This window comes from Seriola aureovittata, chromosome 3 (genome assembly GCF_021018895.1).
Source record: "Seriola aureovittata isolate HTS-2021-v1 ecotype China chromosome 3, ASM2101889v1, whole genome shotgun sequence".
NCBI classification, from domain to species: Eukaryota; Metazoa; Chordata; class Actinopteri; order Carangiformes; family Carangidae; genus Seriola; species Seriola aureovittata.
Genome location: NC_079366.1, coordinates 23,801,544 through 23,816,971, shown reverse-complemented (window position 1 = coordinate 23,816,971; position 15,428 = coordinate 23,801,544). Strand labels below are relative to the sequence as shown.

Genomic DNA, 15,428 nt, shown 5'->3' with positions numbered 1-15,428 from the left:
TCTTTAACTCTGATGCTGAACGTTTGCTCCTTCCATCCAGATGAATATTGAAAAATACTTTCCGACTCAAAAGGGGCACAGAGAAAGTCTGGACCAGAGGTGTTAGCAAAACAGAGTACCTAGAAACTTAAGAAAACACACATGGGAAAGCTTAACAGTCCGACCAGTGTGATTAGCTACCCAATTAATTTGTTTTGAATATTTCCAGACGTCAACCAGTGCCGCTGTGGCAGTCAGAGCAGCAAGAGAAGGTCAGCAAGGAATAACTGTAGGTAATGAAGAGAGTGATGTAGGAGAGGAGGAGCAGGACAGCAGCCAACGTGCTGCTGCTGTGGGAGTGCCAGCCAGGGCAGGAGCAACAGGTGAAATTGACAGCAAACACAGGGAGAGAGCTGCATATATTATTCAGTTATTTATTTGTCACAAAGTACTTGGCAATTAAAATATTTGTAGTGGTGCAACTTATATATTTTCAACTACCACCACAGATAGAAATATAACTAGAACTGCATTTTGCTGTGTGTTGTACTAGGAAGATTTGTTTGATGAGCATTTGACACAAAATCTTCAAAAAAGTTCCCCCCTTCAACATTAGATAGTAAACTTCCGTTTTAAGCCATCACTTTGACTCAAAAAAACATGTTTAAGTTCAATTACATTAAGTAATCACGCCTATTTCAAATATGCATGTATCCAAACAACAAGCTAATCACCACACTGTTGCTTAATGTAGGAGAAAACCATTGTGGGAAATTCTGAGGGGGGATCTGCCCACCTCCCACGTATTTGGAGATCCTCTAGACAAAGTCTTCAATATTCTCCTAGTTTTTGTAAAGTATTCCATTCATGATCATGATGCAGTGGGCAGCAGGACTCTAGATGACTCATGCATTTTTTAGGAGCTGATTTCATTTGCATCATTTTACAATGAAAGCTTTCTGCTGTGAGAAAAAAAAAAAAAAAAAAAAAAGGGAAACTGCGGCTCTGCAGAGTGGCACAGCAAATGTGTCTATATTTACCTGAGTCGATGCTGTATACGATCTCTGAGTTGTGGCCCTTGTCTTTGTCAAGAGCTGTGACCTGGAGCACAGCCGAGCCCACGGCAGCGGATTCAAACACACGGCCAGAGTAAGGTGTGCCTATAAACCAGGGTGCGTTGTCATTGGTGTCGTCCACATTGACAATAACGCGCACAAGGTTCCTCTTTACTGGGATGTCCTGGTCTCGAACCTTGAGAAGAGGAATTTAGAAAGTGACCGAAGAATATGAAGAGAGAAGAGAGAGGAAAGAGTGTGAGAGCCCTCAAGGGATAATTCCTTCCTGAATATTAACATCATAATTCATTTACTACTCATATTCTGAAAAGCTCAGAAATAAACTTCATTGATTCATACCATGACGGTGAGGATGTGATGATGCATAGTCTCATGGTCCAGTCGCTCAGCGGTGTACAGAGTGCCTGTTCCTGGGTCAAGTCGGAACTTCCGCAGGCTGAATGGATCGGTGCTGCTCAGGAGTGTAAAGGTCAGTTTGTTCTTCTCGTCTCTGTCCACGGCGCTGATCTGCATGACCTCGCTCCCCGCTGGTGTGTCTTCAGGGACATTCACAACATACGCTTGCTGAGAGAACTGTGGCCGGTGGTTGTTGGTGTCGATGACACGGATAAGCACCTTCAGGAGAAAAATAAATTGGAGAGAATTTTTTTTTTTTTTTGTCATCTCCCAAATCACTCATGTGAATTTATTTTTCTAATTTTGTCAGAGTATTAAGCACTGTCATGTTTCAGAGGATAACTGGATGGATAAATTATTCAAAGTCAACCTTGCGTTTCAAGTTACTGTTGATCACTTCATTGATAAAAAGCCCGGAAGAGGGTAATTCTACAGCTGTGATCCCCAACCTGAGTGAGGTTTCCAACCTAATAATTACCAGAATACTAGTGTGTTGTGTAGATATACACCAGGTATATACACATATGATAGCAAAAGCAATATATATTTTTTTCATTTCATGCAGCAAACTGTGAAAACAAGAAATCAATACTGATTAACTTCAATGCATCTACATGAAAACTGAGGTAGGTGGGTGTTGGAGATTCAGTTGAGAGGACAGTGATTATCAACTGTGGACAGAGGAAAAATGTAATAACATGTCTAAAAGTAATATAACTTTTGGAATAGGTAAATATGTCTTTGTGGTGCTGCTTTGTATATCAAATGGTCTGCTGATGTATTCACAAACTCATAGGCATGAAACACATTTCTACACATTGTTGCTTCTTGCTTTGGAAAGCAAAAAGTGCAGGGCTCTATTCCCCACACACAACAAAGAATCTCACATCCCCAAACTGTAAAATTCCACTGGGAGCATGTTTTATCAACACCAGCCACTCGTCTACTGGACTTCCGACAGAGGATTATGGGGAGCTGCTGGAATGCCATCTCTGCTTCCCAGACCAGCGAGGGGCTTCTACCGTTGCCAAACATGGGGAACAAAGGGATCAGCCTAGATTAGACACCTGCATACCAGACACCAGGGGGTGATGTCCCGTAAGGAAACAGTGGAAGCCGAGCTGTATGGTGCACGAAGACTGAAGGGGACTGTAGTCACAAAAGCTCTGACCCGTTGACAGCTCACTAGCTGACCAGGATTTGTCAGATCTCTGGTCGACACAACTGCCCGCTGTTGTTTTTTGTCATAATACTGTTTGTTGAGCACTGTGAGCCTATATCAGAGACAAATATAGACTCAACCTGACAGGACTGATAACATTTACAATCTGCTGTGTGCTGTGATGTTGGCAATGCTGCTGAGGCTCACAGATGTCATCTTGCAGGGGGAGCGCTGGGCTGCATGCTGTCTGTCAGTGCCGTGAGCTGGCTGTTTGCCGCAAGTCATGTGTCATGAGCAACCCATGTCACACTGCTAATCAGAATGTGTGATGTAAAATAAATAAGCTTTTCTAATAAGATATTAACCCTGAACAAAAAAAAACGTATGTAATTGGGCCTCCCGTGCATGTTGCACATCTGAGAATCCATCTCATTCCAAGCATGTCTTCTCATGTCATGCCAGACATCATATAGCACCAGATCCCTGATGTCTCACAAACCACCGTTTACACACACAGATGCAAATGCATGCACAGCGACGGCCACATAAAATATGCTCTTACACACACACACACACACACACACACACACACACACACACACACACACAAAGAGGCTGTCCAGTGTGTCTCTATCTGGCCAGTGTCAGATAACACGTCTTGTGAATAGTGAGTAAGGTGGCGAGGGCTGATAGTGCTGTCAAGAAGCAGAAAGAAATGGAACCTAGACAGTAGTATCCACATCTATCCATAATGTACTATTTCATAGTAGGTTTAGAAAGCACACAAAAGGCTATTCAGCAGCCCCCCCATCCCCATCCATCCCCCCACATGCACACAAACTTGCCTTTCCCTTTGCAAAGAGGCTCTACAACACTTCAAAGGAACTTTGCCCCCAAACATCACAAAGCAGCATGATACAGCCTGGCTACAGCAGAAATGCTGGTGTAGAAGAAAACTCTAGTCTTTGTATAAGGCTTCCTCTGGGAATGCTGAGGAGGAACAAGATTGGGACTGAGACACAGATGTGACAGATGGAGATACTAAAGGAAAAAAAAAAGTGCTGTGAGGGTGAGATGAGAGTACGAAACAGACATGACAGTGAAAAAAAAAAACAAAGAAAGCTAAGGGAAATTGTCAAATTTAGAAAACACAGGTTGAAGGTGAAAATTAAAACAATGTGGCTGAGAATAAAATATACAAAAAGAAAGTCCAGGAGAAGACAGTCCTACATATAATAGTCAGCTTTCATAAAGAAGACAAGAAAACATTTACATGTGAGGTGAACTTTGGAGTGAGACATAAAGAGAGTCTTTGTTATGTGGACGCAGATAACATGAGAAACGGGAGACCAGGAACAGATTGTGAGCAGAACAGCTTGAGGTACTTCTGCACGGCCAAGGGAGGATGTCATATAGCTGGAGATGGGGGAAGGGAGTCTGGGCTGCATGCCGAGGCTGCCTTGTTGGCGCAGCTCCTGGCTATGAGGTGCCCGAGCTGGAATGCGGCACCCCTTGTCTACATCAGCTGATCCTTCAGAGACGCCTTCGTAGAGCTACAACAGTCAAATGGAAAGTGCACAACAGAATGGCCGACTGTTGTCCACAGACCTCCCACAGAACAGAGTTCCTCAGACTGTCACCAGCACTGGAGTCACAGGATGGCAGGGTTAAAAATAATTCTCAATTTTCACCTCACAATTTTCTCTGCAATTTGAAAATAAAAGACATTTAAGCATAACAGTCTGCTTAAGGGACCACACGTAGAATAGTACCTTGTGAATAATGAAACACCTTTTGTGTGGTATCCTGAACAGGACACACGGGAGTTCTCATTGTGCTCATTGTCCTCCCGTGCCATGCGTAGGAGAGGAAGCCCCCCTGCCAGGTGGCAGGTTCTGGGCAAAGGCAGGGCACTGGCACCGAGCACTCGAACATGTTCCCAAAACAGGATTAACACAGCCCACTACCCACAGAGGTCCAGCACTCTTGTTTGCGCTTTATTCTAGCCTAACAGAATAATCATCATCCCTGCATGCCTGGCCAATAAATGTGGAGATTTTTGAAAACCAGAGAGGGAGAAAATCAGAAAGGAAGACAAAGAGGGAGAGAAACAAAAAAAAAACATTCCAAGGAGAGAGAAAATAGGCCAGCCTGTCGGGCAGCAAAACATCCACATGACTTTGATTTACGGAATAGACAAGTCCGACTTTGAACTTTCACGAGGTGCGCTGCATGTGTGTGATCGGCTTGATCTAATCTGCAGTGAAACTCCGAACGACATTTATTTATTTTTTTAAAGGTAAACAACACACTGTCCCCAAAGAAAACAAATCCATACACAATAACAGAGAATTAATGACTTGTTTGCATGTGTTTCCTTGGTGAAATGGATTCATTGATGTTGCGAGCACAGACACAAGGAAATCTGATTCTGACTCTACATAATTCTGTCTTTCATATTATAATCCACAGATCATAACATTTCTTAAAGTTTTTTGACGGGTAATCTTACTATATAACCAATTTGATCATCTAAAGTGTTAATATTACTTTGCTTGCCTTCAATAGCAAATGAGTAAACCTACACCAGGAAGTAAATTACTACAAAATAATTCAGTGTGATTTCACACATTCCATTGCGACAAATATGCATTCCCCAGCAAGAGGTGTGTTTACAGTTTCTTCTAAACCCCCCCCCCCCCACACACAGCAAATACTGTCGATGAACAATGTTATCAGATAAACAAGTTGGTAGCCAAAACACTCAGATGACTTTCCTGAAACATGTCACAGTACACTGTATTCTGAATCCTCGGGACATGTGAGGTTTTCCCAGACACATGCGTAAGCCAACCAACTGATGTGATACCTCAAATATGTAGGTATGTATGCAGGTTCAAATATGAAGGTTAGATACTGCACTACGGACACTTGCTTCGTTAACTTACTTGAATGCTGATCTTCAAACCATGATATCTACAGAGGCCAAGACAAGTTATTCGTTTTTCGTGGAAAATTATCTGCGCTAACAATAAGTGTTCACTTTCAGGATGTATTTATGACTACCCGTCCAAATTTGGGTGATTGCTACAGTCTCTGCTAGTGCTGTGTGCCTCTTTCAGTCACCTATTGGACTTTCAGTATATCCCACACAGCTGGCCTACATCACTAAGTGTGGTTTATGGAGCATACAAATTCAGTAAATCCGTTCCCTCAACAGAAAACAGCTGACCTACGGTGGTCAGCTGGGTATACAATATCTTACACTCTAGCACTCTTCTGCAAGTCACAGCGCTAATATTACATCCAAAAAATATGCACATTCAAAATCTCCAAGCAGCGAGAAAGACTGAACTGTTGTTGGCGAGAAGCTTCATCTGATATACAGAACAAGTGAGTGTTCTCTGACCCATTTCTTGAGGTACAAGGCTCAAACTTAAAGTTCAACGGAGCCGTGAGGGCTTGTAGTTACGGAATTCATATCCAGCAGTTCTTACAGTTGTAGTTGTCATTACACTGTCCTTTTGGATCTGTGCAGGAAAACTTTAAGAAGTGTAAGTTCTGAAAACAAGAAAATCCACTCCAGACATAAACATTTACTGCCAAGGTCACCCAATTTAAATACATCACAGACTGCTGAACATCCAATTTTTCTGATATTCTTTCACACCACACTCTTAAATCTTTAAACTTTCTTTAAAAGATAAAATGCCATGACATCACTGCATGTGATGCAGTTTCAAGGTCTGTCTCTGGAGTAGCCTGGAAATGATACAGTAGTCATGCAGCAAACACAGTAAACAAACTAAAATCAGTAAGTTTTGAAGTCCATTAAGTGATTCTGTATTTCTTTTTATACGAACAATGAATTAAATCATTGCCTGTAATGTAAGGGTTGCTAATACAGCCCCTGAGAATTAGCCTTTGAATTTGATAATTTGACTTCAAATATCCCTGCATGCCGTGTTGCTGAGGGGCTCTTAGATTGTTTGTTGCCGGGGCTTTTAAGAAAGCGCTTTTACGACGGGAGAGGAAATCATGGCTGAGAAAATGGGTACTCTGCGGCTGCTTTTAAGGTTCTGCACTAAACTAAAGGACTCGCTGCTTCCGCGGATGAGCTGCAAAATGCCAGTGAAGGCGGTGCTTCATCCAAGACTCAGTGGAGCACAGCAGCCAGATGATGAAAGGCTTTATTCATACAGAGTGACAACAAATAGATTCCTTTCCAGCTACAGTTCTCTGACGCTCCCCTTTGAGGACAAAGGACAAAACATTTTGAATGCCACCGTCCCATATGACCCAAACTACCATGTAAAAATGTTCAAAATCTCATGGACAAGGCATGACCATGTGAACAAAAACTAAAGACAATTTGCATGTTTAAAAGCTTTTATCATGGCTGTTCAGCTTTGGTATCAGCTGGGGAGCAAGATATATGCAAGAAGGATTAAATTAGCATATTAATATATTAAAATGCAAGTATGCAAGTGCTTTGGAGGTTTTTTTGGAAGCCATTTTTAATATTCATCAAAATGGCTCACATATGGTTTACAGTAGCCATTAATTTTTTCATTTTCCTTAAATCATCTTTTCAGTTGATTTTTTACAGTTTCCAGACTGAGCCAAGAGCGTGGTTTTGCATGTATGTGTCTAATACACCTAGTTATTTAGAGTCCTTTCACAAAAGACCAAGGCAATCTGTTCCTCTCAGAGAAAAGTAAGAGAAGGTTCACAGGTTCAGCGAGACACACAGCAGAGTGGATGAGTGGATGAGTGGAGGAGTGGAGGAGTGGAGGGGGCTCAAGAATGCACTCTTTTAAAAAAAAAAAAAAAAAAAAACAACTCTGGCTAGACGGCACCATCACCGCAGCAGCTCCGCGTCAGGAATGAGACAATGGAAGATTCCTGGAGCTCAATGCTGAACTGAGATGGTACAGAATAGTTGAGGTGGAACGCTAACTACTTTGTCATTGACAATTTGTTAGTCTTTCTTTCTTCTTTTCAGGGTATATGCTAATTTGCTTTCTTAGATACCACTCTCATGTCTGTGTGATTCTACAGCCAGGACAGAGGTGGGATCTGTCTGTTTCTTCTGGTTTTCAGTCTTTATGCTAAGCTACACTAATCAGCTGCTAGTTGTAGCCTTATATTACAGTCCTCTCATCTAAGTCTCACCAAGAAAGCGAATATGTTTCCAAAAAGTCAAAACTATTTTTCTTTTGATCAAATGAACTCTCTTTATCTGCCGCCATTAGTCAAAGATCTAATGGTAAATCACAATTCAACCACACTCATTGGGCAGCACCAGAGAATACAAGACGACCTCTTCATAAAGCCATAAAGCCTGACTTGATCTTATCCCATATTGTTGTATTATCTGTCCATTTTTTTTTTCAAGGCAGCATTGTACAGTTAGAAGTCAGGTCATGTATGGATGTAATGACACTCAGACCTATACACCACCATTTTCCCCGGCCAGTTGACAGCAATGATAGCTTCACAACGTAAACATATCCCAACAAACAAGACAGTTTGGCCACTGCTTCACTCATTACCCTTCGCTTTCCTCCTGATGTATCTCACATGAGAGAAACAGAACCATGACAACTGCCTCATCAGCTTCCAACCGTTTCATTAGTGTTTCAATTACCTGGGTGCTGACAGTTCGTGTCCCATCTGTGGCTTCCACCGTCAGGTTGTAATTTGATTTCTGCTCGGCGTCCAGGGGCCGTGCTACAATCAAGGTTCCACTGGCCTTGCCCACGTCAAAGCGGCTGTCATAATTACCACCTGTGGAATTATTATTTTTTGTACAAACAACAAGGAAGGACGAGGGATTAGTGACAAATCATCACTTAGTTGTGTGCATGTACCAAGGTTACACAAACACTGAATGGGGGGGTGCTGAGATGGACACAGAAACATCAATTTCCTGCTGTGCTGATGTCATACATGATAATGAACAGATACAATAATGTTTATGTTGTTATGTGCTGTCGGTATAGACCTGTTTATCTAAATATTATCTAAATATTATCCACATAATATCGATATCGATTTATACTACTAACTCTAACACGTGCAGTGTGTGTACAATATACACTGTATAAGATTACTCTAATTAGTCCAGGCTAATCCATACAACAACAGTGGATATAAAATAAGAGTTCTAATTCACACAAGGAAAGGAGAGACTTCACATCATGAGAACAATGTGGCACAACATCAATCCAGTGGCACAACACAATTCATTCACAGCCAACAGGCAGCACCAACAGACAATGTAGGATGATCTCTTAATACAGCACAGCCTATTAGGAGATCCCAGCAGCTACCTTCTGCTGTACAGTTGTGGTCACAAGCCATCTGAAGGATGTAAAACATCTCAGTATCCTCTATGCCGTCTTGCAAAAATCCAACCAAACAGAACATTCCAGTGAAAAGAGGAAAGCAGTAGCAGATCACAAGAAGAGAGAAGAGAAGAAAAAGAGACGTGTCAGTCAGACATTGATTAGAGGGAGGATAGGCTGGGAGGAAGGGAGAAGAGGCAAGCATTTCTGAAAGGAGTCAATTGAAGTCTTCTCATGCACATAGTGCTTAGCATAAGTAGAAACACACACATTCAAGAGAGGATAAAATAAGTAACACTTCAAAACATAGTTGCCAATTCAAACTGTGAGGAAATATACTCTCTCTTCCATAAAAGCCATAATATATAGTAATATTGTTTTTGACCTGCTGATTCATGGTACAGGCAGTAGTAACTGCAGAAGCAGTAAAAATGAGAAAAACTGTCTTCAGACTATAAATCAGTACCAGTAAACTGCATAAAATCTAAGTTGTGGTATCTTCATTTTATGTGTGTTTAGGTAAATTAACATCTTAAAGACTTCAAAATGCAGAGACTGCACTCTGCCTGTTCATAAACCTCATAGGAAACCGAGTTTTTAAGAAAATAAACTTTATTTGACCATTTGCAGTGCCTGATTAAAGGGATAAAACATGTTGGTTTTGCTAGTGTCTGTCCACTATTAATATTTAAAGAATATTGTATTTTAGTTTAATATACAACTGGCAATTACTGCTAATCTATTGCTACTTACTGCTACTCATAGTTAGACTGAGCTGAATATCTGTTTTTTTCCCTTCATGTTTGGAGCTTCATTTAGTCATGAAAAAGTAGTAAAAATAACTCAGTCACCAAGAAGTCAGTTCATCAAAATGGGTATTTTTAAAATACAGATTACAGCTGAGGTAAAACAGAGAATAAATTTAGTTTTAGCTTTAGTTGCGGCTAGCCACGGCTATCTTTTATTTTAGCTTAAGCTTGCCATATCTTTTTCTCTCTCTGTGGCAACTTTATAGGCTGTTTTCACAAAGTTATTCACTTCTATGGCAATTCTTTATATGGTAAAACAAATTCTGACAAAATGTGAAGTTTTGCGTTTTGGCTTTGGCAGCAAACATGACAGGAAGTCAGATTTCTACCAGAAAATGGCTGTTCAAATCTGACTTCTCACTGCCATGACAAACAACTTAAAACTCTTAATATGCAATACAACATGTCTGTCTTCTAAATTATTGTTTGTTTTTTAAATTGTCATATTATCCAGCCATTTCACACACAAATACTACGTTAGTCCTGAAGTGAGGGTTTTTCTTTCTAAAAAGCATTTCTATGACACAGAGCGTTTCTACAGTATGCATGCACACACACACACACACAAAGGTAGAGACTTGTGAACTAGGCAGTACCTGTGATTTCAAACCACACAGGAACATCAGAGGATTCGGTGGCGACGACGCCCACCATGTGCGCCACAGGGTCGCTTTCCATCACAGAAAATGTGAAGGGGGACTCCTCAAAAAGCAGGGGAGCTGCATCGGCTGGCACTTCTGGTTTGGGAATCCACTCAATGTGCAAACGACAAGTGGAGGATTTCTGAGGACGTCCATTGTCAACGGCTTTAATCTGAGAGAGAGGCAGAATGAATGAAAGACTGTGTTACACAGTGTTATGCAACATTTCTGTTGCAAATGAGTTCCTGCACAGCTCTCTAGCAGATCCTCTACCTGAATCTTTCTGGAAGTAACACACACAGGAACATTTGGTTATGTAGCTTGATAGTACAAATACAGCAATAAACCATATTCAATTTTAAAACACAGTGTATGCATAAACAGGACCGTTGATTTGTGGCACAAATCCACAGAATGGGTTGTCTTTCTTTGGAGGCATTTCCGTACTCTTAGCTGTCCACATGGCAACAAAACCTTGTATTTAGAATAACAAAACACCTATTGTGTGGAGTTCTTTTGTGATTCCACCTTTTGTCAGGACTTCAATTACTGTAAACTGTGGTGAGAAGTGTCTTCTGCAGCAAGAGACACGACATTTAATTCTGGATAAAATCACTTCAGGTCTCACCACTAAGCGTACTAAGTCACTGCAGTTTGGACAGCCAGCTGATATAACTAACTTGCCTCACAGGTGGAAGACTGACACATAACATTAATTTTCACATGTATAACAAACAGTGTAATCATAAAACACTCTTCAAAAAACAACTGACATAGTGGTTAACGCTGTGATAAGATTTACAAAAACAACCAAAGTGAAGTGTCACATCAATGACTGACAAATTTGGCTGTGTTATTAACCGAGGCAACCCAAACCCACAGCAATAGAATCACAGCAAAAACACAAAAGTACATCTTTGTAATATCCTTGTCCTAATTCGATGCTGCTGGCTGGTGAACATGCTCCCTATAATTTAAAGTAGATGCTTTTGCAAGTAATTTTCTTCTACACTTGTGGTCCAAAGTGATGTGTGTGGACCAATTAGTGGTGGGTCTCTCTTACAAAGACTTTTTTTTTTTTTTTTTTTTTTACTGCTTTTAAACACAAGAACTGAGAAAAGGTCAGAGAAACAAAGGAGGCTAGAACACATGAGAGGATGGGGGAGTACAATAAACAAACACCTGTTGTTAAATTTTACTGCTCAGTGAGAGACTGAGGACAGGATGAAGGCCTGGGATTAGATACTTACTGTGAGAATGTCGTATTCTCCAGCAGAGGAGAACTTCTTGGACGACACCAGTCCGGTCTTGGGCTCGATAAAGAACTTGCCGTGTTCGTCTCCCTCCTCGATGCTGTAGGAGATTTCAGCGTTAGGCCCCTCATCGCGGTCCGACGCAATGACCCGATAAACTGGGTCTCTCTTCGTGGCTCTCTCTCTCTCCGGCCTCTCCCGTTCAGGGAGTTGGATCTTGTAGATTTTCTCCAGGAACAACGGCCTGTTGTCGTTCTCGTCAAGGACTTGGACAATGACGCGGACGGTGGTGGACTTCGCAGGAACACCATGGTCGGTGATGGTGATCTGAGAAGAATAAAGAATAAAGACTTCAGACCAAGTACACTGACTCAAAAGCAAGGGTTATCACGATAGTATCCGTAAATATCACAATGTTATCACATTCAATATCTCTTATCGCCACCACTCCACAACGCCACAGCTGTTTTATTTCAGATACAGATGCAGTAAAGACCTGAATCCTTCCAATAGTTACAACGTTAGAGTTGGTGAACAGGAGGCAGTGAATTATGCCAGCGACATCACTGAACATTACACAAAACTATCCTGGGAATTTGTAAAGATCAAGACACTCGGTTTTATATTCATCATTCCAAAGCCTAAAATTAATCAAAGACAAGATGAAAAGGGGAAGCACGCTTTTTCCCTCCAACATGCTTTCATTCCACTTCTTTCTCCGCAAGTTAACTGGCAGCGAATCCCCTCTGAGAGTTACTGTCAGAGGGTCTTTTCTAATACACATTCTTTACTTAACAAAACAAATACACATCGCTGACAGGCTGTGATACACTGTTCCAATGATGGAGACTAGTTATTGTCTCTGGTTTTTTAACCTAAAAATATAATCTCTACAGAATGATGAACTTCTCTGACAAAAATGTCTTGATGTTGTATAAAAGGAACTTTTTCTGAACTACAAATACACGTCTCTGAGTCTTAAGAGGCAAATTCTCCAGCAGAAAAATACAAGTTTAAATTAGATTGTATGTACAGTGTTTTCAGCCTTGCTAGAGAGTGTGCTCGACTTTAACTGAAGTGATTTCTGTCCCTTGGTTCAAACCCTTTGGTTCAAACCACTTTTGTGTGGTTGGATGTAAGCAGTAGCACAACACTACTGTGGCTTTCAGACTCTCAGGCTTCTATTTTTAGCCTAATAGCCTAATAATAATGATTTAAAAATCGAATTGTATGCATAAACATACACTTTCTGAAGCACCCAAAGTTTCAGTGTAAGTTCTTATACACATCGGCAATGCAATTATTAACACCAATCACCAATCAATCATTTAAGAAAGGACTAATATAAAAATATCAGTTCGAATATTATTGTTGTGATTACAGATAATACTGGACCCTCTGTTGCCCCGGAGTTACAGTCTGTGGTAGGTGTCTTCAGGTAAACATCATTTGTTTCACTTAGAACTTTCCTAATCTGAAATAACGTTTAATATGTTTTCCTGTGATCATGATAACAGTAGGTTGTATGGCTGGTACGCAAACACACCAGAGCTAATTATTTTTAATTAGCTGCACCTCTTCATACTGTTAGCACCAGCTGCACTGACTCTGCTGCTGTGTATCAAACTGGCATAAGTGACTTTGCACCGCTAGTAAACAATAAGACATAGCGCCCTCAACCGAAGATTGTTTTTTCATACCCCAGAAGTACTCAGTATAAAAGAAAGTGTCGCACAACCGCATCATTAATGGAGCCTTAATTCGAGTCTTGACATCCAATGTTACTTGTGGCATGTTGACGCTTTGTTATGCGCCCCACGTTTTAACACTCTGTTGCGTCTTCGGACATTTGAGTGTAAAGTTTGAGGAGTTTAATCAAAAGCAAAGAGCCACACGCTGACCTAAACAAACACAATTTTCATATAGTCCCTGAAGGATGGGCTGAAAGGTTGTGTGTCTGAACACTGGCAGAGATGTGAGCATTTCTAGCGGCAAAATACAGCAGAAAAAAATACGCCAGAAGGGCAGGACAAATGTCACAGTCATTTAAAACCATCTGCTAAGTGCTTCACTAAAACAGTCAGGAGTCCGGGGCCAGGCACACACCATTTGGTACCATAGTTTCAGTTTCTAAAATAATGTGTTTTTGTTTTTCTCACAGTGTCTGCAGCTGTCCGTGCTATTCACATGAGCAGAATTAATTAAATGGGATGACAAGAAACCTGCGTGTGAATGTCTCTCTCAGGGAGGATGTGTTGGTGCCCATCCTGCGCTTTGTAATCAAGATTTCCACTGTTATCACATGTGCTTTTTGGCCTCATATATGTCGGTATAGAGTCTGATATCACAGGGACTCTGTTTATGTAAGGAGAAATTTAACATTTAACAAAAAAAAACAAAACAAAAAAGCCTGTGACCATGTCCCAGCACAGTTCCTAATCACAGCTGCTATGTGTGTGAGTGTGTGTATGCACACTACAGCGACACAGCTATCCATCACCACGTGCAGCTCCTTGGAACATTTTCATCAAAAGCCTTTGTCTGATAATTAGGCAAACTGCACAAAAGGCAGAGAAGCTACACCAGAGGGAGTGTGTCTCTTTGCATCAGTACAGCACTGCTGTGAGGCAGCAAACGGAGAAAGTGAGACAACCCATTATGCTCCAGTTCGCTACCTCAAAACTTTCAGCTTTATCTGCCCAACCATATGTACCGGTAAGTAAAGTGGTTATAATGCATTTAGCATTAAATTAAAAAAAAAACATCCTGGGAATCAAGATACACTGTGTAATTTTGTAAGTTAATTATTATGTAAAGTAAAAAATGGCATAATGTTTATTATGCTTTGCTATAATGTTGGGGAGTTTGAACTGAATTCCACACCAGCTGTTTACACAGTGCTCGAGCACAACTTGCTCTTTTTCCTATCACCATCAAACATGCGTTGCAGAGGAGGGACTATCGCCTGCTGTAATAACTATTAAATTGTGTTTCAAATGCCGCCATTGGTTTTTTTTTTTAAACTGTCATCGGTCTGATTTGCCCAGTCCTCGCAGTTCTTTAAATGTAATGGAAACTCTAATAGGAATGCCAAAAGGGGAATTTGAGTTCCTGCCGCAGTTTACCTCTTAAATGTACTCCTTTATAAAGCAAACAAACCTAAAGTGGTCACACTGGACTCTGAAACCTTTGATGTTGATTTTCACTGTTTTTTCCGACACATTTACGTGTTTACTGATTAATCAGGAAAATGGACTGGGTAGGATCTAATGTCCTAGTCAAATAAGCCAGACTAGCGGCCTGTGCAGGGTGTACCCATGCGTCCTGCCAACCGCATGCTGCGATCGGCTCCAGACAACAGATGTGAACAGCCCATTCACCTCTGCTTTTCCATTATAGTGTGTTCCCTACAGTCCCAGGCCTAAATCCACAACATGTCCTGGCATGTCCCACTTTTGCTATTTACCCAACCCCCCGCCCACCCACCCCTCCTTCCTGGGACGGAGGCCTCTCATCCTGCCGCTAGAGCCCACACAGACCATCAAGAGCAGCTTTGCCTTTTTTCTCAAATTCCCCCACTGCCTTTCTGCCTTTAGCTCTTTCTCTCTCTCTCTTGCGCCCACAGGCACACGACGGCTACCAACCCCCATCTGTCTCATCATAAAAGCTGAAGCCCCCTATGCTCCCTCCACCTCCTCTTGGCATTTGGTGCAAACAATGCTGACACAGCCCCCACCCTAATTGCTCCACATGTTCCACATG

At 41.3% G+C, this 15,428-nt stretch overlaps 1 protein-coding gene across 9 annotated transcripts in view; it reads right to left on the bottom strand.

Moving 5' to 3' along the window:
* The window catches only part of fat1a (FAT atypical cadherin 1a), a 74,411-nt gene that overhangs the window by 27,469 nt on the left and 31,514 nt on the right, over nucleotides 1-15,428 (bottom strand). For 7 of the 9 annotated variants that reach the window (XR_008827203.1, XR_008827204.1, XM_056372554.1 and 4 more), the window contains exons 5-10: nucleotides 11,664-11,993; nucleotides 10,369-10,585; nucleotides 8,949-9,017; nucleotides 8,264-8,403; nucleotides 1,395-1,670; nucleotides 1,020-1,230 (exon numbers count right to left, since the gene is read on the bottom strand). Coding sequence is in view for 7 of the 9 variants with exons in the window: in XM_056372554.1 (XP_056228529.1) it covers nucleotides 1,020-1,230; nucleotides 1,395-1,670; nucleotides 8,264-8,403; nucleotides 8,949-9,017; nucleotides 10,369-10,585; nucleotides 11,664-11,993 (1,243 nt within the window). In the remaining 2 variants the exon portion in view is untranslated. The remainder of the gene's footprint in view (nucleotides 1-1,019; nucleotides 1,231-1,394; nucleotides 1,671-8,263; nucleotides 8,404-8,948; nucleotides 9,018-10,368; nucleotides 10,586-11,663; nucleotides 11,994-15,428) is intronic. The other 2 variants (XM_056372552.1, XM_056372553.1) reach the window with 1 other exon arrangement.